Source organism: Garra rufa, chromosome 2 (genome assembly GCF_049309525.1).
Source record: "Garra rufa chromosome 2, GarRuf1.0, whole genome shotgun sequence".
Classification (NCBI taxonomy): Eukaryota; Metazoa; Chordata; class Actinopteri; order Cypriniformes; family Cyprinidae; genus Garra; species Garra rufa.
Window position 1 is genome coordinate 9,185,608 of NC_133362.1, and position 22,298 is coordinate 9,207,905.

The following is a 22,298-nucleotide window of genomic DNA, read 5'->3' on the forward strand; positions in this document are numbered from 1 at the left end:
CATGCTTTCTGAAACGTGACCAGGTGTTGTGTGTTTGTTTCTAAGTAACACAATTATTAAACAATGAAAAATCAGACCAAAAAATAAATAAAAACAGTATTTCAGACAAAGTAATCCACAAAACATTTCATCATTTACAGAAATGACACCTCCCACAAGTCCATTCCAACTAGAAGGCACAATCTTTTAACATTATGAAAATTAACATGAGGTATTAACTTTTATGTCATGCATTTCTGTTTTTTTAAATATCGATGATGACAAAGATTTCTGGTTTCTCCTTGTCATGTACTTGCATAGCAGAGTAGGTGATTGCTTTCACTTCTGTTCCCTGTAGAACAGGTAAATAAAAGCATTAAAAAAAACGTTGCGATTTGTTGTCATTCATTGCTTCTGGTTAAAATACAAGCCATAACATTGCTTTCTTCAGTAAAAATGCAGTATTGGCTGAATCAGGAGAGAAACAGGCTCAGATTAATCAACGTTTGACAGTGCAAAGCAGTTCTAAACAAATATGTTGCTGGATTTTGATTTGAGACAACAACAGGAAAAACAGTAATGCTGGAGGAAGCATTATTATAGATTGGATGCATATTTTGGCTAGAAGCGACAGTTTAGAGTTAAAAAAATAATGGATTTGTGTCTTGTTTTTCACTTGACAAGATGTTACTTGATGGACTAAAATGGTGTGGATTAATTGTGATGTTCTTAATCAGCTATTTAGACTCTCATTCTGATGGCACCCATTCACTGCAGAGGATCCAGTGGTGAGCAAGTGATGCAATGCTGCATTTCTCCAAATCTGTTCTGAAGAAACAAACTCACTTACATCGTGGTGCGTTCACACCAGACTCGAATGAAGCATAACGGTGAGTTTCCACTGGCAGGTAGCAAGTGCAGGGGAGCGAGCGTTTTCAATTCATTCCTATAAATATTTGCGCAAGTCGCATCTGGTGTCAAGCGCGAGTGATTTACATGTTAAAGAAACACTCCCCTTTTTTTTGGAAATAGGCTCATTCTCCAACTCCCCCCGAGTTATTAAGTTGAATTTTACGGTTTTAAAATCCATTTAGCCGTTCTCCAGTTCTGGCAATATCACTTTTAGCATAGCTTAGCATAGATCATTGAATCCTATGAGACCAATATAGCATCGCGTTCAAAAATGACCAACGAGTTTCGATATTTGTCCTATTTAAAACTTGACTCTTCTGTAGTTATATCGTGTACTAATCCCTTAAAATAAAATTAGGAACTACACTCCCATTCCAGCGTAATAGTCAAGGAAGTTTGCTGCCATAATATGGATGCAGCAGGTGGAGTAATATCATGCAGCGCCTGAAATTAGTTCCCAGCTAGGTTAGCATTTGCACATGTGCTGCGGAATATTACTCCGCCTGCTTCAGCCATATTATGGCAGCTAACTTCCTTTACTATTACACAGGAATGGGAGTGTAGTTCCTATTCTTATCGGCCTAGAAAATCGCAGCTTTACATTTTCCGCTGGGATTAGTACACAATATAACTACAGAAGAGTCAAGTTTTAAATAGGACAAATATCGAAACTCCTTGGTCATTTTTGAACGCGATGCTATATTCGGCTATTTCCAAAAAAGTGAAGTGTTCCTTTAAGTTAATGCAAAGACGCGATAGTCATCCTCCGACGCGATTCGCGTGAACTGAGCGTTTCGAACGTTTGACGCGCGTAACGCGTGATTCGAGCGAGTTAAAAAATCTGAACTTTGGCGAATATTCGCGCTGTTAACCAATCAGGAGCTTGCTCTAGTAGTGACGGAGGCAGAAATCCGAAACAACAATGGAGGACAAAATCATCGTCGCTAAGTGGATACTCGGAGCTGTAAGATACATCTTTGTACTTTTATAGAAACAGGAATAAAAAGGAGCTTGCTTGGAAGAACGTGAGTGAGGAGGTCGGACAATCTGGTAAGTTGTAAAAAACGCTCTGTACTCAATTTAAGCTATATAGGCCTATACACACACATTGAGACTACAAGCTAGCTAAAGCCAGCATATTGAGCTTATTCGCCGTATTTTACATCTACTTTACCGCTGACGAGCCTCGCCCAGGACGCGAATTCGCGTCTGTTGTGAAGTGAATTTCACGCGCGAATGAAGCGAGTAAACTCAAAATGTTCAAGCGTCCAAGTCGCGTCTGGTATGAACGCTCTGGGATGAGCGAATGCTCTGCAACTATTCAGCTTTTGGGTTTAAGCAGCCCAGACTAGACATAAACAGAACTGCGAGTATTCACCACTAAATTCTATCACTTGTTTGCTTGTTCTGCCCAAATAAACAAATGTAGTATGTGTTCTCAAACATTTTCAAATATGAGATGTGGAGCACAAACAATTAGTGATTTGCAGTTGAATAGGATTCTTATGAGCTTTATTCTAGTCCGCTTGTTTTCACATATAATAGTTTAACATTCCATTAGCTTTATTTATATACATCTGGAGAGATATATACCAGACCCGCAATAAACAACACTGTGACAACATCCTGAAACTATGAGAAACCTCCACAAAAATAAAGTGTCAGGACTTTCATATTAGACTGCACATTGTTGGTAATTTTAAGGTTACTTTAAATTATGTGCTTCGTGGAAAAAAAAATTACAGAGGGATGTAGTCCCCAGATGAATATTAGAGGGTGTTAAAAGACTATACATCACAGTATAATCATAAAGTGAAGGAAACACTATATTACAGTGTTAATGTAGCATATAATACACACAAGCCCGTATAAACATTTTTGAATGGGGAAAGGCTGAAATCTTTAGTACTTTAAAAAATCAAATCTACTTTACTTGCATCATTAATTTAGCTTAAAAAGCACTACAAACAGATGCCAGTCGGAGTGTTCCAATTTCTCTAAATCATTTTTCTAATAATACAGGAATAAAACCAAATGATCACTGAAATGTTTAATCATACATTGTGGTTGTTGTCAGATTAACACCTAACTCTAGTTAGGTGCGGTTCATCTCTGTTTTCTATATTCAAAGTAAATACTCAAACACAATCTGGTCAGTAGAGGCTGCTATGATTGGGAAATCCTCATAACTTTGCTACCATTTTCTTTTTTTGGTGAAAGTATGAACATACAGCACTGTTCAAAAGTTTGGGATCAGTAAGATCTTAAAAGTTTTTTAAAGTAGTCTCTTATGCTCAATAAAGTTCCATTTATTTGATCAAAAATACAGAAAAAAAAATTATATTCTGAAATATTATTGCTGTTTAAACTAACAGTTTTCTATTTTAATATACTTTAAAATGTCATTTATTTCTGCAATGCAAAGCAGAATTTTCAGCATCATTACTCCAGTATTCAGTGTCACATGATCCTTCTAATATGCTGATTTATTATCCATTTTGGAAACAGTTGTGGTGCTTAATATTTATTTATTTATTTATTTGCAATCTGTGATACTTTTTTCAGGATTCTCTGATGAATTAAAGGTTAAAACGAACAGCCGAATTCTAAAGGATCGTGTGACACTTAAGACTGGAGTAATGATGCTGAAAATTCAGCTTTGCATCACAGGAATAAATTCTATTTTAAAGTATATTGATAGAAAAATATTTCACAATATTACAGTTTTATTTCTGTATTTTTAATTAAATAAACTCAATCTTGATGAACAGGAAAAACTTCTTTAAAAACATAAAAAAATCTTAAAACTGTGAGAAATCTCTGTCCTTGGCTATCTACAAAAATAAAGTCTTATGCGTTTCTTATTAGACTGGATTTAATTAGTAACTTGAAGGTTACTTTAAATGATGTGCTTCATGGAAAGGAAATTACAGAGGGATGTAGTCCCCAGACGAATATTACAGGGTTTTAAAATATTGTAATCATAGTCTATATTACAGTATTAATGTTGCATATAATGCACACAAGCCAGTATAAACCTTTTTGAATGGGGAAAGGCAGAAATCTTTAGTACTCTAAAATATCAAATCATTACTTGCATTGTAAATTCATCTTAAATCATGCGTAACTAATGCAGATGCACTACAAAGAGATGCCATTCTGAGTGTTACAATTTCTCCCATTCTTTTTTATGATCGAATCCATTATATTGTCACGTCAGTTTCTGTACTCTCATTTAGTGCTACAGAAATGAAACATACAATCAATGAAATGTTCAATCATACAATGTGGTTGTAATCAGATTAACTCTAGATTTACCTAGAAGAGTCTGGTTAGGTGCTGTTCATCTATGTTTTCTATATAATTAATGTTAATACTTGAACACAATCTGGCTCTCAGCACATTTTCTCATATTCCGCCAGTATGATTGGGAAATCCTCATAACTTTGCTATGGTTTTTTTATTCATTAAAGTTCCATTTATTTGATCAAAAATAAGTAATATTATGAAATATTATTGCAATTTTGCAATTTAATTTATTTCTGTGATCAAAGCTACATTTTCAGCATCATTACTCCAGTCTTCAGTGCAACACAATCCTTCAGAAATCATTCTAATATGCCGATTTATCAATTTTAGAAACAGTTGTGGTGCTTAATATTGTTTTGCAACCTGTGAGTCTTTAAGGATTCTTTGATGAATAAAAAGTTAAAAAGAACAGCATTTATTTAAAATAAAAAGTCTTATCTAATCACTTTTTATCAATTTAACACATACTGGCTGAATAAAAGTGTTGCTGAACCTCAACATTGATGAACAGGAAATACTTCACAAATCTTACAAATGCCAAACTTTTGAACGGCAGCGAATACTAAAATATGAAATTGAAAAAAGTGGTTGTGATGTTTATATCAGCAGTTTGGACTCTGATTATGATGGCACCCATTAACTGCAGAGTATCCATTGCTGAGCAAGTGAAGTAATGTTAAATTTCTCCAAATCTGTCCCAATGAAGAAAAAAACTCTCAAATCAAAAATGACCAACGAGTTTTGATATTTGTCCTATTTAAAACTTGACTCTTCTGTACTTATATCGTGTACTAATACCGGCAGAAAATGTAAAGCTGCGATTTTCTAGACCGATAAGATTAGGAACTACACTCCCATTACTGCATAATAGTCAAGGAAGTTTGCTGCCGTAATATGGCCGAAGCAGGCGCAGTAATACCACTAACCTAGCTGGGAACTAATTTCAGGCGCTATGTGATATTACTCCGCCTGCTTCGGCCATGTTACGGCAGCAAACTTCCTTGACTATTACACCGGAATGGGAGTGTAGTTCCTAATCTTATTGGTCTGGAAAATCGCAGCTTTACATTTTCCGCCGGTATTAGTACACGTCACGATATAACTACAAGTATTAAAATCAGTCAAGTATTAAATAGGACAAATATTGAAACTCGTTGGTCATTTTTGAACGCAATGCTATTGGTCTAAGAGGATTCAATGACCTATGCTAAAAGTGAAAAAAGGCTGAGTGGATTTCAAAACGGTAAAACTCAATTTATTAACTCGGGGGGAGTTGGAGAATGAGCCTATTTCCAAAAAAGTGGAGTGTTCCTTTAAACAGTGGTAGAGGTAATTCTAGCGCACATGGTTTACATATTTTCACACATGGCTGAAGTACATTTTTCATCTTAGTATTCCTTTATAAATCGAGACAAATCTGCTATTATTCTAATCTCCAAAACTGGATTATTTTAAATTCTTAAAAAAAACGGCATTTTATTTGAAAAAGTTAGTAATTTAATTTAATTAACAAAAAAAAGTGTATATATAATTTTTATTTGACCAGATAACATTTTAAGATGTCATATGGTAACGTCACCATAACGTGTCCCTCAGATGTTACAACGTATCCCACCTACTGGGCATATTGTAACATTTTACTTCCTTTCTTTTGAGGTTAATAATGAAAAACGTGTACACTGGAATTATGAAACAAAGCGACATATTTACACTAGACGTGTGAAATTAATGTGAATAAAAATGTATACTCTGAACCCCACGTGGATCTAAACAAACAGAAATTCAAAAATTGTTAGGTTGTGTCCTGTGTTCCCTTAATCTCATTTGTTTGTATTTTTTTAACAACACTACAGAATGGGTGGTTCAAACCGCAGGTTTGCATAACTTCATCCAAAGCAGTTGCGGTTTTCTGGTTGATTTATTGCTCCCATCTTGGACTTGCAGTTTGTAGACGGTCCTATATAAGGAATTGCCTAATCCCAACTCCCCTATGATTTAATTTACAAAATTGATATTTGTTATTTAAATTTCCGTTGTTGTTGCAGTTGGAACTAGGGTTGCCACCCGTCCCTTAAAATACGGAATCGTCCCGTATTTGAGAATGAAATTGCGCGTCCCGTTTTGAATCAATACGGGACGGGTTTTGTCCCGTATTTTTTATATATTTTTTTTAAAGCAGAGTCTCATGCAAATAATCACTGCGGTAAAGCCAGCTGCGGTTCAGAAAAACACGGTCAAGCCAGCCGCGATTGATTTTAAGAGTGCGCGCATATTACAGTGATTACGGTAGTTTCAGAAACAACACAGAGAGAACGCGCTTGCAGAGCGCTTTTCATTTAGACGCCCAGGACTGAGAGATAATACTACAAAATGCTCGTGAATTTTTATTTACTTATTTATTTGCATTTCTGCTTTAATATCCGTTTTATTTATTGGTGTACTTGACGGTTCTTTTCTGAGAAATGGGACATTATTAGACTTCAGAGTCTAATAAGTAGAAAAAAAAACAATGATCAGTTCTTATTCAGGACGTCCCATATTATATGCAAAACTCATATGAAGCCTTTTTACTGCAGCATTTTTGAGATATGGCACATGATTACATTGATTACATGATTACATGATCACCCCCCCCAATGCGTCCCTTATTCTTGGGTATTAAAAGTGGTAACCCTAGTTGGAACAAGCAATGCTTTAGAATCCCCTCTGGATTTCCATAATAGTTTATACTAGGGCTGGCAAAGAGATGTGCTACCGTTCAACTAAATGTGATTCAGCAGAAAGGTGAATGCGTAAAACTAATAAGCCACAGATGTGTTTGACGTGTTTATACAGAGCACAGCCCTGGTGGTCATAGCCACAGACAGATGGGAACGTACCTGCGGATGCTTATTTATACTGAACTCTTCTCCCCACCTACAAATAAAAAAGACTGAATGAAACATGCACAATAGCCACACAATAATCATCTGAAAACTATCCAGAATTTCTCAAAATGCTACTGTTGAATTTAAATGCAGATTTTTTTTTAAGAGAATAACAAAAATGAAAATTCTAGCATTATTTACTCACCATCAAGTTTTTCCAAACCTAAATGCATTTGTTTCTTCTGTTAAACATAGAAGACATTTTGAACAATGTGGGTAACCAAACTGTTGGTCCTCAATGACTTACACAGTAACTATTTAAAAAAGATGCTAACACAGAACGAAAGAGTGGACACCAGAAACGGTTTGCTTAGCCACATTCTTCAAAGTATTTTCCTCTATATTCACAGGTTTGAAATGACATGAGGCTGAGTAAATGACAACATTTTCCTTTGTTTGGATCAGCTATCCCTTTAACATTTATATTAGGTAAAGGTAATTGGTATGTGTGGTTCTCGAGAAAGGCAGACTTGGAAAACCCCAAATTCCAGACTGTTTAAACAACAAAACGTGCTAGATGGAAAAGCCAGACACTTGTCAGAAATGTGCATGACTGTGTCTCTTGTGCATGACTTCAACTGGTTGCATAATATCTGAACCAATAGGGTTATAAACAGTTATATATGTCTAACTTTATGTGCATGCATGCAGTATACTCATGTATAATAATATATAATACTATAATATATTCTATATACAGTTGAGGTCAAAAGTTTACATCACTCTTTAAGAATTAATTATTTTGCCAAAATAACAGGGATCATACAAAATTCATGTTATTGTTTATTTAGTACTGACCTGAATAGGATATTTCACATAAAATGTTTGCATATAGTCCACCATAGAAAATAATAGTTTATAAACATAAAAAGAATTTATAAAAATAACGCCATTCAAAAGTTTATATCCCCTTGATTCGTAATACTGAGTTGTTACCTGAATGATCTACAGCTGTGTTTGTTTGTTTTTTAAATCCTTCAGGTCCCACAAATTCTTTACTTTTCCAACATTTTTGTGTATTTGAACCCTTTCCAACAATGACAGTATGATTCTGAGATCCATCTTTTTTTTACACTGAGGACAACTGAGGGACTCATATGCTATTACAGAAGGTTCAAACACTCACTGATGCTTTAGAAGAAGCTCATTAGGAGCCAGAGGGTGAAAACTGTTGTGAATTTGAAGATCAGGAGAAATGTAATTTGTTTTGTCTTCTGGGAAACACGTAACTATCTTCTTTAGCCTCTGAAGGGCAGTACTAAATGAAAAAAAAAAATGATATTTAGGCAAAAATGTACACATCTCCATTCTGTTTTTAATGCGTGTTTTTTCCTTCTGGCTTATCAGTGAGCATTTGAACCTTCTCTAATAGTTGCATATGAGTCCCTCAGTTGTCCTCAGTGTGAAAAGATGGATCTCAAAATCATACAGTCATTGTTGGAAAGGGTTCAAATACACAAAAGTACTGGAAAAACAAACAATTTGTGGGACCTTAAGGATTGTTCTGAAGAACAGCAGACAGTTTAACTGTTCAGGACAAACAAGGAACTAACAACACGGTATTAAGAATCAAGAGGATGTAAACTTTTGAACGGGGTCATTTTTATCAATTTAACTATTATTTTCTCTTGTGGACTAAATGAAATCATATTTTATGTGAACCATCTTATTCAGGTCAGAACTAAATAAACAATAACATGCATTTTGTATGATCCCTCTTATTTTTGCCCATCTATAAGGCGTGAAGATGTTATAAACATGAACTTATATAAATATAAATATAAATGGCAAATATTTCATTATATTGTTAGTGGGTGAATTCCATTTTCTTTTTTTTTACAGGAAACATATTTGAACCAGATGTTGGTCTGGGGTTGCACCAGATGTCAATATCATGTGTACATCAAATGTGGTTGACAAAAAAAAAAAAATACAAAACTCATAAAATGAGGTTTACACATCGTAACTCTGTTTGTTCATGTGAGAGACTCATCCTCTAATAAAACACACATCAAAAAGATTTCCAGTGAAAATGATTCAGCCTACTTTCACTATAATTCCTATTACGTAATTTCCAAACATTTCCCATCCTTTCCTTGCTATTCAAACTGAATACACCTGCTTAACATCTGAGGACAAAAAGGCTAGTGTTCAATGGTTTTGGCTGAGTATCTGTCGGAGCTCCCTGGGCAGTACAGTGAAAAGGCGTTCAGTCAGAACTCACCCTATCGAGCGGATTCTGCAGCGCATTCGGTCTATGTGCAACACCTTCACTTCCTGTGAAACAAAAGACCAGTTTGTTAGAAAATGGAAAGGACTGAGTTTACAGGAAATCTGTTGTCAGTTTGTGAACATTACCCTAGGAATGAAGAAGATATCCGCACTGAATTTAAAGAGCCAGTCATCTAAGAAATGAAAAAGGAGTGACTCCATATCATCTCCTGAAACAACAAGATAAAATCAGCATCCGGTCTGACCAGTGGTTTCTCATTTATTTATTTTTTTTTGTCACACAGTGACTTTGAAATTGCTTTTAACACCCCACTAATCTAATCTGTCAGTACTTCTGCATAATGTTTTGTGCAATAATAACAAATTTCATTTATTTAGTTACTTGCGACAGGAAATAGTTCTCAAGTTATCTGAATCCACAGCCCTCAAACACAAAAAAAATATTTTATAGTGCTTTTTTAAATGAGATCATGTTAGAACTTTTTCCAAATACTGTAAAACTCTGGAAACTTCTGGAAGTTGGAAGTTCAAAAAAAGCTTTTTCCTTTTAGTTTAATCTAATTTTTTTTCTATTGAATAGCAAAAACAGTTATTTCTTTCACAAACAGAATAATTAAGCACTATAAATGTGATCTTTATAACTCTTGCAATATATTTTGGTCATATGAAGTCATGTAATAGCTTTAATGTCTACCACTCCCAACACTTCACCTTTTAGGCTATATTTAATATCCTGCTCAGCGGGAACAACAGTTTAATTTTGTTAGCAATTACTATTTTTTTTATGCACTCTGCCCACTGTTGCTCAGAAAAACAGAATATTGCTTCAAGCTTCATTGTGAACAGCATATATCAAATTATTTAGAATTTTTGTCTAGCACTATTTAGTGGAAATAGCATTCATGTCCACACAACATAAGTGTCCTTTTTCTTTCTCCTTTTGTGGAGGAAAGCAAGTCATACTACTTTGCAGCAACATGAAGATGAATCTACTTGTTTTTTTGTGTGGTGATGTTTATTTCTGGACTGTACAGTCAACGTGCAAACTCTGACCTCATAGCTATTAAGCTTACTGGCAAAACATATTAAATCCTGTATTATCCTAAGCGGAACACTACTGAAATTGGGCCAAACGACAGAAAGAGACATTGTGGCTACGTTCAGAATGACACTAAAATATGATAACGTGTGAAACAATTCAAGACTGATTACACAAGAAAGTCAAAATAAACATGTCCTTTAATCAGCACTGTTTAGTCTTCTGTGGCTCAACCCCTATAATTATCATTGTGTGTTTGCGAAGCAAGAATCACGTCCAAAATTGCTTTGAATGTTCTTGGTTGCGCACTGTCATGTGTTTTTATCAGCTATTTTTTAATCTAAGTAATATTACTTAAAGATTTATTTTATATTTTAAAGGGGTCATCGGATGCAAAACTAACTTTTCCATGTTGTTTGAACATTAATGTGTGTTGGTAGTTTGTGTACACAACCACCCTACAATGATAAAAATCCACCCAAGTGGTATTTTTTTAATCTTTAAAAGTAATATCCACTTTTTAAAATCAGATCATTCTAAGCTTTTTGTCGGTGTGACGAAACACAGTTGATTGACATGAGCGCCTTACTTTAGACCCGCCCTCACCGAGCTGAAACAGTCCCAATACGATCGCTATTGTGTGACTCAGGTGCAGAGGAAGACTCTAACTGAGCGATTGAGGTGTTCTGTTGTTGGATGTAACAATGAACATAGCAATCCTCATTTACTCCCGACATCTGAGCCGCTGAAGACGCGCAGAGGTTTAATGTTACTTTCGTTTTCAAAAGGAAAGCGCCGATCCGGATATACATATGCGTCTAGTTGATGCAAATTGTTCCTGATGCAGCTTCACCCACAGCAGAAGTGAGTTTAAGGTTTTTTAATGCATCTTTGCAAATGGCCTTTCTTAATAATGTGCTTGTTGGCAAGTTTTGCAGATAAACACAGCTAAATGCGGCTAAAGTAAACATTACAGCTCCTAATCCCTCAGAAGAGAAGGGCGAGGCAAGCAGAGCTCATTTGCATTTAAAGGGCCCATGCGTAAAATGAGCTGATATTTTGCAGAGCTGATTTTGACAAGGTAAAAGGGTGTTTTTTTACACTACTCCTGAGAATTTTTAACCAAAGTGTATTAAAGACTTTTCATTAAGACCCTAAAGAATCATATGAACTTGTGGAAAATGGGCATCCGATGACCCCTTTAACTAATCCACATCCTGTTTTAAGTTTGGAAAGCTGCTTCCGAGCAAGTCCTTTAATTATAAGCATGTTTGTGCCTGTATGGTTATGGCTCATTAAATGATCAGAGTTATTAATGTGGGCAGGTTTGATATTACGGTCTTATTTTCAATATATAAAGCATTTGGATTGATTTTAGTTTATTATGGGCTTGTCTGGAGTTTTTTTTCTAGCAACACCTGGCAACATGAATGAGTGAAGGCATATATTCCTGCCATTTTCTTTCACCAAGCATACAAAAGAGAGACATATCTCTGATGCATGTTTAAATACTTGCAAAAGTATTCATACCCCTTCGTTTTTTTCTTCACATTTTGTCATGTTGCTGGCTTGCTGCCTTATGTTAAACTGCTTTACATTACTTTTTTTTTACAAATGTAGTAAAAATAAAAAACCTAAATGATTCCATTGCATAAGTATTCATACCCTTATCTGAGACAATTGACATTTAGTTCAGCAGCATTCATATTGCTTGTAGATGTTGCTACACTTTGAGAGAAGTTAACCGGTGGCAAATTAAACTATGATTTGGAAAGGAACACACATCTTAATGAAAGCTCTAACAGCTGAAAATGCATTTCAAAGCAAAACCAAGCCCTGATTTAAAAAAAAAAACTGCCTGTAGAGCTCAGAAACAGGATTGCATCAAGCCACATATCTGGGGAAGAGTTCAGAAAAAAATTCTGCTGCATTGAAGGTTCACAGAAACGTGTAGTCTCTATTACTCTTAATGAAAGAAGTTTGAAACAACCAGGACTCTTCCTAGAGCTGGCCTCCAGGCCAAACTGAGCAACTGATGGAGAAGGGCTTTGTTAGAGTGGTGACCAAGAAGTTGATTCTCACTCTAGTTGAGCTTCATGATATGCAGATGGAAGAAACTTACAAAAGGACAAACATAACTGCAACAGGCACTGCTTATCACTTGCAAAAAATTTAATTTGCTGTGAGGCTGTTTTTCAGCAGCATGGATTGAGAAACTCGCCAGAGTATAAGGAAAGCTCAGTGCACCAAAATATTGAGATAGCCTTAATGAAAACCTAGTCCAGAGCATTCCGAATCTCAGACTGGGCTAGAAGATTCAGAATTTTTAATAATTTATCAAGTTGTGACAATTCTGTTTTTAATTTATCAATATGGTGTATGGAGTGTAGACTGATATGGAAAAAAGTAATTTAAAGCAGTTTAACATAAGGCAGCAACATAACAAAATGTGAAAAAATGGGGTATGAATACTTTTGCAAGGCACTGTACATTATTACATTTTTCAGTTTGGTTCTGTACTACTGTGTACAACTTTTGTAAATTTGCTTTTCACTACTTAAATTTTATCATCACTTCTGTAAATTACTGAACTGACAACCGAACTTAGCTGTGTGCATGTGTGGAGTCAAATGTTTTAGACACTTGCATTTCCAGGTAGTCTGAAAAGAAATGGCTGAATATACTGTCTCACCTTCTGATTCTACTTCTAAAGTGTCAATGGGTTCAACAGTTTCTGTGTCTGTCATGTAACCAAACATCCCCATTGCACACTGTTCAAAAGCCTCCTCCAGTGAATCACCCCATGAGTGAATCCTACAGTGGAAACCAAAGGCAATGATTTAAGGTTACACTGCAAATACACTTAATTATAAATTTAAAGGTGAGCTGTTTTAAAATATTGCTTGTTCTTCCACTGAACCAAACATTATTCCTAAGCCAAAGTTACACCCAAGTATAAGTAAAACCAAACAAAAAGATTCTAGTGGAAAAGAAATGACTCACTTGTCCTTTAAAATCACTGTTTTCATTTCAGTATTTCCTTTACCACTAACGCAGCTTCTGACATTTCCATTTATCCCTGCATTTATTTACTTAAGTAACAGTGCACTAGTCACATGGCAAATACTTACTGGACATCTGCAGTATGGTCAAGATCTGAAACAGAAAATCAAATATTGCTTTAATGATGACAATTTATTTCTAAATAGAGCTAAAAGAAATCTTGAACTAAAAAAAAATACATACACATTTTGCCATTATTAATCTTAAAATAAGACGTATGTTATATAACTATTTTGTAATAATAAAAATAAATTGCTACTACATGGTTTTTTTTCCAAAAACTTTTTTTGACTGATAAATTCCTAGAAGGAACAATCATAAAGATAAAAACAGAAAATAATATTCTCGATTTGCGTACATCAAAATGGTGTTATCCATACAGAAAAGAAAAGTATAAAAATAAACTACATCCTTTTAGAAAAGTTGTCATAATGCAACAAAAATTTGGTTATTTTTATTATTTGTAAGTCTTAGAGATGAAACAAGAAAATCAAGTTCAGCAAGAAAAAGGGAAAAAGATTTTTAAAAGTTTTTTAAAGCAATAAATGATTTTTTTTTAAAACAGATAGTAGTTTTGGATTTCCATAATAAAAAAAAACATCTTTGAGGTTGCTACTACATGTTGCGTGCTTACGTATACCTCTCGGAGCGTCGCATCACGTGACCTAATTAATTTTCATGAACCTTCGCCATGTCAAACATCGTAGTTAACGTAACGTTCTCGTCAAGAAACGCTCGAGATTTTACTTATATACTACTTTTATGTATGACAAGCATATATTAGATACTTTTCAACACATTTACATTTAGTTTCAGCAGGTTTTGGCTATGTACGTTACTGGATTTACATGACATGCGGAATAGACAGTGCATTTGATTCCACTTACACTCATATTTCTTGGTGATGGGAGGATATTTTGATTTTATAGCTTTTTGCGCTTCCGTGAGATCAAGTTCGCGGTCATTCATTGTTCTTCTCTGAGTGATTTAATGCTGTGTAGGTGTAAGGTCCCAGTTTCCGAGAAAACATGCTAGACATACAGAGTGAAGGCAGAAACAGTGAACCATCTTGTCATTTAAGAGTCCGCGGCTCATGTAGTAATTTTCATAATAAAGGTTAAATTATGTAACTAACGTGATGTCTCGTCCTTTTTTTATATATGTATAATATTTAATGTTACAATCATGTGTAAGGTTAGTGCTTAAATGAGCTTAGTGCTTGAGCTTAAATGCAGCAGCACCTCATTTGGTGTAATTATATTTAATATTCATTACTGGTTTCATTTTTTAATTGGTTTTATTAATTAATTAAACACAATAATGTCAATATATAATGTAATATTTTTGAGTTCTAGGGTTTTAAAATAACAAGGTAGAATTAACATTACAATCAATTGACCAGTTCGTCTAGCGACACTAGTAACATACACAGCTAATCTAAACAAACAAATATACAATCACCCATACATGGGGAAGGGCAAGTGAGACGGGATGAATGAAGCCATTTGAAAAACAGGGAATGAACAGGGGCGGCTGGCCCATGGTGGGCGATAGTGCATCGCCCTCCTTGAGCCACACGAAAAAAGAGAGGAGAAAAAGACTCTTATATTGCTAGTCCTAGTCTGCATATACTGCGGTCACACCATCTGCGCTTCGTAAAAGTGCGGTCACGCCATCTCCGCCTAAAGTTACGTTGCGCGCCTATATAGATATTTACGGTAACAAACACCTCCGACCTAACGCGGCGCATTTCATGTTACTAAACTGCTTTTAAGAACTGCATACCGTAGTCAGGACCAATGCTATTAACAATCTCTCTATCTCTGTCTCCCCCCCCCCCAAAAAAAAAACTATTAATCTGACATGCGCAAAAAAATCATAAAAATATAAAAATCGAATTCTTTTCTTCAAACTCCAACAGATTTTTGTTCTGCATCCTATCACTGTGGTGATTTACATGCTGTTTAACGGTTTCATTATTTTATAATTGAATACCAAAGTTTTTTTTTTATTTATACCATTTTTCTCAATATAGACATTTTTTTAAATCATAAAAATATGAAATCAAACTAATACTCCAGCAGATTATTGTTCTGCATGTCCTGTATGTTATATGCTGTATCATTTATTTTAATTACATACCAAAGTCGACATATGCTATTGACATTGCTATATAGGCATTTTAAAAATTCATAAAAAAATGAAATCAAATTGTTTTCTGAAAACTCCAACAGATTATTGTTCCTCATCTCCTCAAGTACCACTGTGGTGATTTTCAAGTTGTTTTACTGTATCATTTTTTAATAATTTCATACCAAAGTCGACCTATGCTATTGACATTGCTATATAGGCATTTTAAAAATTCATAAAAAAATGAAATCAAATTGTTTTCTGAAAACTCCAACAGATTATTGTTCCTCATCTCCTCAAGTACCACTGTGGTGATTTTCAAGTTGTTTTACTGTATCATTTTTTAATAATTTCATACCAAAGTCGACATATGCCATTGACATTGCTATATAGGCATTTAAAAAAATTCATAAAACAATGAAATCAAATTGTTTTCTGAAAACTCCAACAGATTATTGTTCTTCATCTCCTCAAGTACCACTGTGGTGATTTTCAAGTTGTTTTACTGTATCATTTTTTAATAATTGCATACCAAATTCGACATATGCAATTGACATTGCTATATAGGCATTTTAAAAATTCATAAAAAAATGAAATCAAATTGTTTTCTGAAAACTCCAACAGATTATTGTTCTTCATCTCCTCAAGTACCACTGTGGTGATTTTCAAGTTGTTTTACTGTATCATTTTTTAATAATTTCATACCAAAGTCGACCTATGCTATTGACATTGCTATATAGGCATTTAAAAAAATTCATAAAAAAATGAAATCAAATTGTTTTCTGAAAACTCCAACAGATTATTGTTCTTCATCTCCTCAAGTACCACTGTGGTGATTTTCAAGTTGTTTTACTGTATCATTTTTTAATAATTTCATACCAAAGTCGACGTATGCAATTGACATTGCTATAAAGACAATTTAAAAAATTCATAAAAATATGAAATCAAATTGTTTTCTGAAAACTCCAACAGATTATTGTTCTTCATCTCCTCAAGTACCACTGTGGTGATTTTCAAGTTGTTTTACTGTATAATTTTTTAATAATTGCATACCAAAGTCGACGTATGCAATTGACATTGCTATAAAGACAATTTAAAAATTCATAAAAATATGAAATCAAATTGTTTTCTGAAAACTCCAACAGATTATTGTTCTACATCTCCTCAAGTACCACTGTGGTGATTTTCAAGTTGTTTTACTGTAAAACTTTTAATAATTTCATACCAAAGTCAAGACAAACGCTGTTTACATTGCTTTATAGGTATAAAAAAAAATATATATATATATGATATCAAATTGTTTTCTGAAAACTCCAACATGTTATTGTTCTTCATCTCCTCAAGTACGACTGTGGTGATTTTCAAGTTGTTTTACTGTAAAACTTTTAATAATTTCATACCAAATTCAAGACATATGCTATTTACATTGCTTTATAGATATAAAAAATCATCGCGGTCATCGCGACGGCAAGGTCGTGGCAGGGGAATCTAACGTCTCTGTTCCCTCCTTCACGGAACGAGGGTTACCTACATAACCTAAACGTTCCCCTTCAGTCGAATCACTTCCACGTTACATTGGGAACAAGGCAAGGCAAGGCGAGGCAAGGCAAGGCAAGTTTATTTATATATCACATTTCATACACAATTGCAATGCAAAGTGCTGAACATAAAAGGAATTAAAATCATAATAGCATAAAAATCATAAAAATTTAAAATAATAATCACAACAATAAAAACAGAGAATTTAAGAACATTTAAGATCATTTAAGATGAAATGTATTTTAAAATTAATTAGCACAGTATACATAAAATAATGCAGTCTGTTCGGACGTAGCACAGTGCTCATTCAATAAATGCACAACTGAACAGATGAGTTTTGAGTCTGGATTTAAATGTGGCTAATGTATTAGCACATCTGATCTCTTCTGGAAGCTGGTTCCAACTGCGGGCGGCATAATAGCTAAAAGCGGATTCCCCTTGTTTTTTGTGAACCCTTGATATTACTAACTGACTCGATCCTAGTGATCTGAGTTGTCTGTTAGGTTTATATTCAGTGAGCATATCTGCAATGTATGTAGGTCCTGTAGTGCTTTATAAACAAGTAAAAGTACTTTAAAATCTATCTTAAACATAACTGGTAGCCAGTGTAAGGACCTGAGAACTGGTGTAATATGCTCTGATTTTCTGGTTCTAGTCAGAATCCTGGCAGCAGCGTTCTGTATGAGCTGCAACTGTCCAATGGTCTTATTGTGAAGGCAAGTGAGGAGACCATTACAATAGTCCACCCTGCTGGTGATAAAGGCATGAACAAGTTTCTCCAAGTCTTGACAGGAAACAAAACATCTAATTCTTGCAATGGTTTTGAGATGATAGAATGCTGATTTAGTTACTGCTTTGACATGGCTACTGAAACAGGTCTGACTCCAGAATCACACCAAGATTCTTGACTTGATTTTTTTTTTTGACCCCTTGCATCAAGGTACGCATTTACCTTATGAACTTCATCCTTGTTTCCAAATGCAAAGACTTCTGTTTTCTCCTTGTTTAATTGAAGAAAGCTTTGGTACATCCAACTAATTTCATCAATGCATTTGCAGAGGGAGTCAATGGGGCTGTAGTCATTTGGCGATAAGGCTAGTTAAATCTGGGTATCATCTGCATAGCTGTGATATAGCAGTTGGCACAATCCCACGTGCCGGCAGGTATACGTGCTAGCAGGTGGGAGTGTTAATGTAACCTTCCCAACGTCCTGGGGGCCAATTGTGGGGGACCCTACAGGAATGCCAGTTGTACGGAAGCATGGTTGGGGGGCGGAGCACATGAGATCTTTCCATGTGGAAATAAAAATAATTCAATATATCCATAAGTTCTTAGGGACATACGAGGGAAACAGAGGCCTTCTGGTTGACCACCGGAAAATACTGAAACATATATTGCCACAACTAGCGGGGCGAAGGAGACCCGGCAGGAGCACAGTCAGGAACTACTCCGCAACTAGCCCTGACTGCGGGGCATGGAGGACCCAGGGTTAATGGGAAAATAGCACACGGATCCTCATGGGAATGGCGCAGCAAGCCGACACCAGCCGACCTCCCCTCACCTGAAGTCCTTATGTTAGGACACGGGAGGAAACAGCCTCTACGCAAAGGTTATAAAACCTAGCGAAGGTATTCAGTGTCGCCCAGCCCGCAGCTCTACAGATATTTGCTAGCGAGGCGCCATGAGCCAACGCATAGGATGAGGCAACACTCCGTGTGGAGTGGGCACGAACACCTAAGGGGCATGGCAGTCCCTGATACAAGTATGACAGGGAGATGGCATCTACCACCCAATGAGCCAACCTCTGTTTGGAGACCGCATTCCCTTTCTGCTGACCTCCAAAGCAGACAAAGAGCTGCTCGGTGCGTCTGAAGGGCCGAGTGCGGCTTTCATATATGCGTGAAGCACAGACTGGACACTACATAGCCAAAGCTGGGTCTGCCTCCTCCAGGGTCAGAGCTTGCAGATTCACCACCTGATCGCAGAAAGGCGTGGTGGGAACCTTGGGCATGTAGCCGGGTCTCAGGATAACGTGAGAATCGCCTGGCCCGAATTCTAGGCACGCTTCGCTAACAGAGAAGGCTTGTAGGTCCCCTACCCTCTTGATGGAAGCCAGGGCAGTCAGGAGTGCTGTCTTAAGTGACAGAAATTTTAGCTCAACTGACGCCAGTGGCTCGAATGGGGCGTCCCGCAGGCCTTGGAGGGCGAGGGAGAGATCCCAAGAGGGTACGAGGTGCGGTCTGGGAGGATTGATCCTCCTCGCACCTCTCAGGAACCTCACGATGAGTTGGTGCTTACCAAGCGATGTTACACCTACTGCATCATGATACGCTGCGATAGCAGCAACGTACACTTTGAGAGTCGAAGGGGACAGCCTGCCCTCCAACTTCTCTTGCAGGAAGGAAAGCATTACTGCAATCGTGCATCTCTGTGGGTCCTCTCCGCAAGAGGAACACCAGTCAGCAAACAGACCCCATCTCAGTGCAAAAGCCTGCCTGGTAGACGGGGCTCGGGACTGAGCGATTCCTATTCTATCACGGCCTGAGGAAGGAGAGGTCTGCGGGTGTCAATCCTTGCCCTAACAGGGAGGGGCTGCCGTGAGGGAGACCTAAGTCCGGGTGGGCCACTACCGTGGCGCAACCAGCAAGACTTACACCTCGTCCTCCCTGGACTTGCACAGACGTACTTGAGCCCCGGAGGTCAGCTGTGTGCCAGTGCCACTTTGAGAAGAGGCGACTGGCAAAGGGAGGAATCGGGAAGGGCGAGCGAATGTGGCTGGGCATTGGCGAAATAGCGTCACGGGGTGGAGTCGCCATTCCGCAGGGTGGTTGGACTGCCGTGGAAGCCAACAGGACGTACGGTTAAGTTTCCCTGGCATCATGAGAATGGCATGTAGCAATGTCTGCCACGTTTGACTCCGTAGGAGCAGATGGTGGATGAGCTCTAAGTGCCCGTTGCACACAGCATCTCAACCTGTGGAAAGCCACGGGCTGACTAGTCAGCAACACTGCAGGAAAACTCCAGTCCAGATTGAGCCGAGATGCTATGTCCATCTCAGGACTCGATCGTGCTGAAGCGGTCTCACATGAAACGAGCTCAACGGAAAAACGGCTGAAGCTGTCATGTGCCCCAGGAGCCTCAAAATTTTGAAAAGGACCGATGAGTTGTGCCTGCATAATCGTAGGCACTACAGCACTGACTGCGCACTCTTGGTGGCAAGGCGGGCTGTCCTGTTGACCGAGTCTGGCTCCAGCCCGGGAAAAGACATCCCCCTCTATTCTAGAGGGAGTCTGCTCTTCTCTCGGTTGGCCTGAAGGACCAGATGGCAGAGGTGCCGAAGCACCAAGCACTCGCGAGTGAGCTGAAAGGCACCAGTCATCGAGACGGTTGTAAACGCGAATCCCTGTCTGCCGAAGAGGGGACAGGAAAGCTCCCGTGGCCTTAAGAAGGATGCGGGGAGAAGGGGACTGGCCAAATGGAAGCACCTTTCACTGAAACACTCGACCCCCGGGGGCAGACCGCAGAAGGGGTCTGAGCCGGGGAGGAATCGAGACGTAACAGCGAGTGTTCTTCAACCCACCCCTGGAGACGGAAGCATACTCGTATGCACTTCATCGTGAGCATCTGATCCGATAGCCTGAAAAGGGGCTGAAACAGAACTCCATCCAGGATGGGTGTTTATCCACCATTCTTTCTGGGCACGTTGAAGTAGAGACAGTAAGACCCTAACTTCAGCTCGGCTAGAGGGGCAGGCTGGATCGTATCCTCCGCAAGCAGGACAGAGGCAAGCTTGAAAAGGGTACCTCTGGTAACAAAATGGGAACAAAAATGTAAAGGGTACCTCTGAACCTGGGCGGACGCCTGGAGAGCTGAATCGCAAAGCCAAGCCATGCCGTACCGTCCGTATCAACCACCGTGGCAGTAGCAAGGGAATTGACCGTCGTGACCGTGGTGGGGCAGCCTGGGGGGAGACAGGGAAAAGAGACTGAACCCAGAAGGATGTACGTCCTGGAGAAGAGTCAACCTGCACTAAGCAGTGCTTACCTTCTTCCCTGGTTTCTCTTTTTGAGAAAATGTGGGTACCGTCGAACTGGGGGCGGAGGGTGGCGAGGGGAGAGGAGCTGGGGAGCGGGCAAGATGAAGAAGGTGCCCGCCACATTTTGACCAGCTCCTCGTGCACCTCTGGGAAGAAACCTCCGAGGGGTGCTGCGCCGCCGGGATGGCATCCTCACTCTCAGACTCTCCCTCTGATGCTGCAACAGACATCTCCCCCTCCTGTGGAGTGCCAAAGGAGACGCTCAGCCCGGCATGCGGGGAAGTGTACTGCTCTGGCATCTCGGCGGGACCACGCTGAGGTGCGGAAGTCCGCAGGGCGTTTGGGGCCGGCGGAACGTTTGGCACAGTGATCTGCAAGTCTCCCTCGTGTCTCCCACGGTGGCTGAAAAACATTGATGGTTTAACCGCCTACCGCGGGACGATGAGTGGAGCCGTCTCACGAACGAGCGGTGAGACTTCAGCATAGCCATGGTCATGTGTTCGCAATGAACCCACAAACCATCCGGGAACGCTGCCCCAGCATGTTCACGACCTAGACATGTGAGACAGCGTTCATGTCCGTCCAGAGAGGTGAGGTAACTGCCGCACCCACAAACGCACGGCCGGAAAGCCTTTCTTAAAAGAACGTCTAACACAGCCGTGAGAAATTGCTCTTTTAGTCCCGGTCTGCCCAGGCAGGAAACCGCGGCACCACTGTGCACTCAATGGGGCTTGCTCGCTGGAGGCTTTGTTGAGGCCGTGAAAACGGGCGCCTGCAGGAACACTTCTTTTTCTTCTGTCCCAATGTAACGTCGTAGTGATTCGACTGAAGGGGAACTAATAATAAAAAGTTTTTAGAGTTTTCAGAAAATAATTTGATTTCATATTTTTATGTTTTTATTAATCATGTATTTATAGAGAAATATTATTGGTCCAGATTTGGTATGCAATTATAAAAACAATTAAACTGCATGTTAAGCTGCATGAAAATCACCACAGTGGTACTTGAGGGGATGAAGAACAATAATCGTTTGGAGATTTCAGAAAACAATTTGATTTCATATTTTTATAAAAAAATTTATATCTATAAAGCAATGTAAATAGCATATGTCGACTTTTTATTAAAAAAGTAT

At 38.0% G+C, this 22,298-nt stretch overlaps 1 protein-coding gene across 1 annotated transcript; it reads right to left on the bottom strand.

Annotated features, from left to right (window-relative positions):
* Positions 1–111: 111 nt before the first annotated feature.
* zbtb8os (zinc finger and BTB domain containing 8 opposite strand) lies at positions 112–14,533 on the bottom strand. The gene is made up of 7 exons (XM_073833679.1): positions 14,349–14,533; positions 13,530–13,554; positions 13,091–13,212; positions 9,486–9,568; positions 9,352–9,404; positions 7,080–7,116; positions 112–331 (listed from the first exon to the last, which is right to left on the bottom strand). The coding sequence occupies exons 1-7, from the start codon at positions 14,428–14,430 to the stop codon at positions 245–247; spliced, it is 489 nt and encodes a 162-aa protein (XP_073689780.1). The 5' UTR covers positions 14,431–14,533; the 3' UTR covers positions 112–244.
* Positions 14,534–22,298: the final 7,765 nt, after the last annotated feature.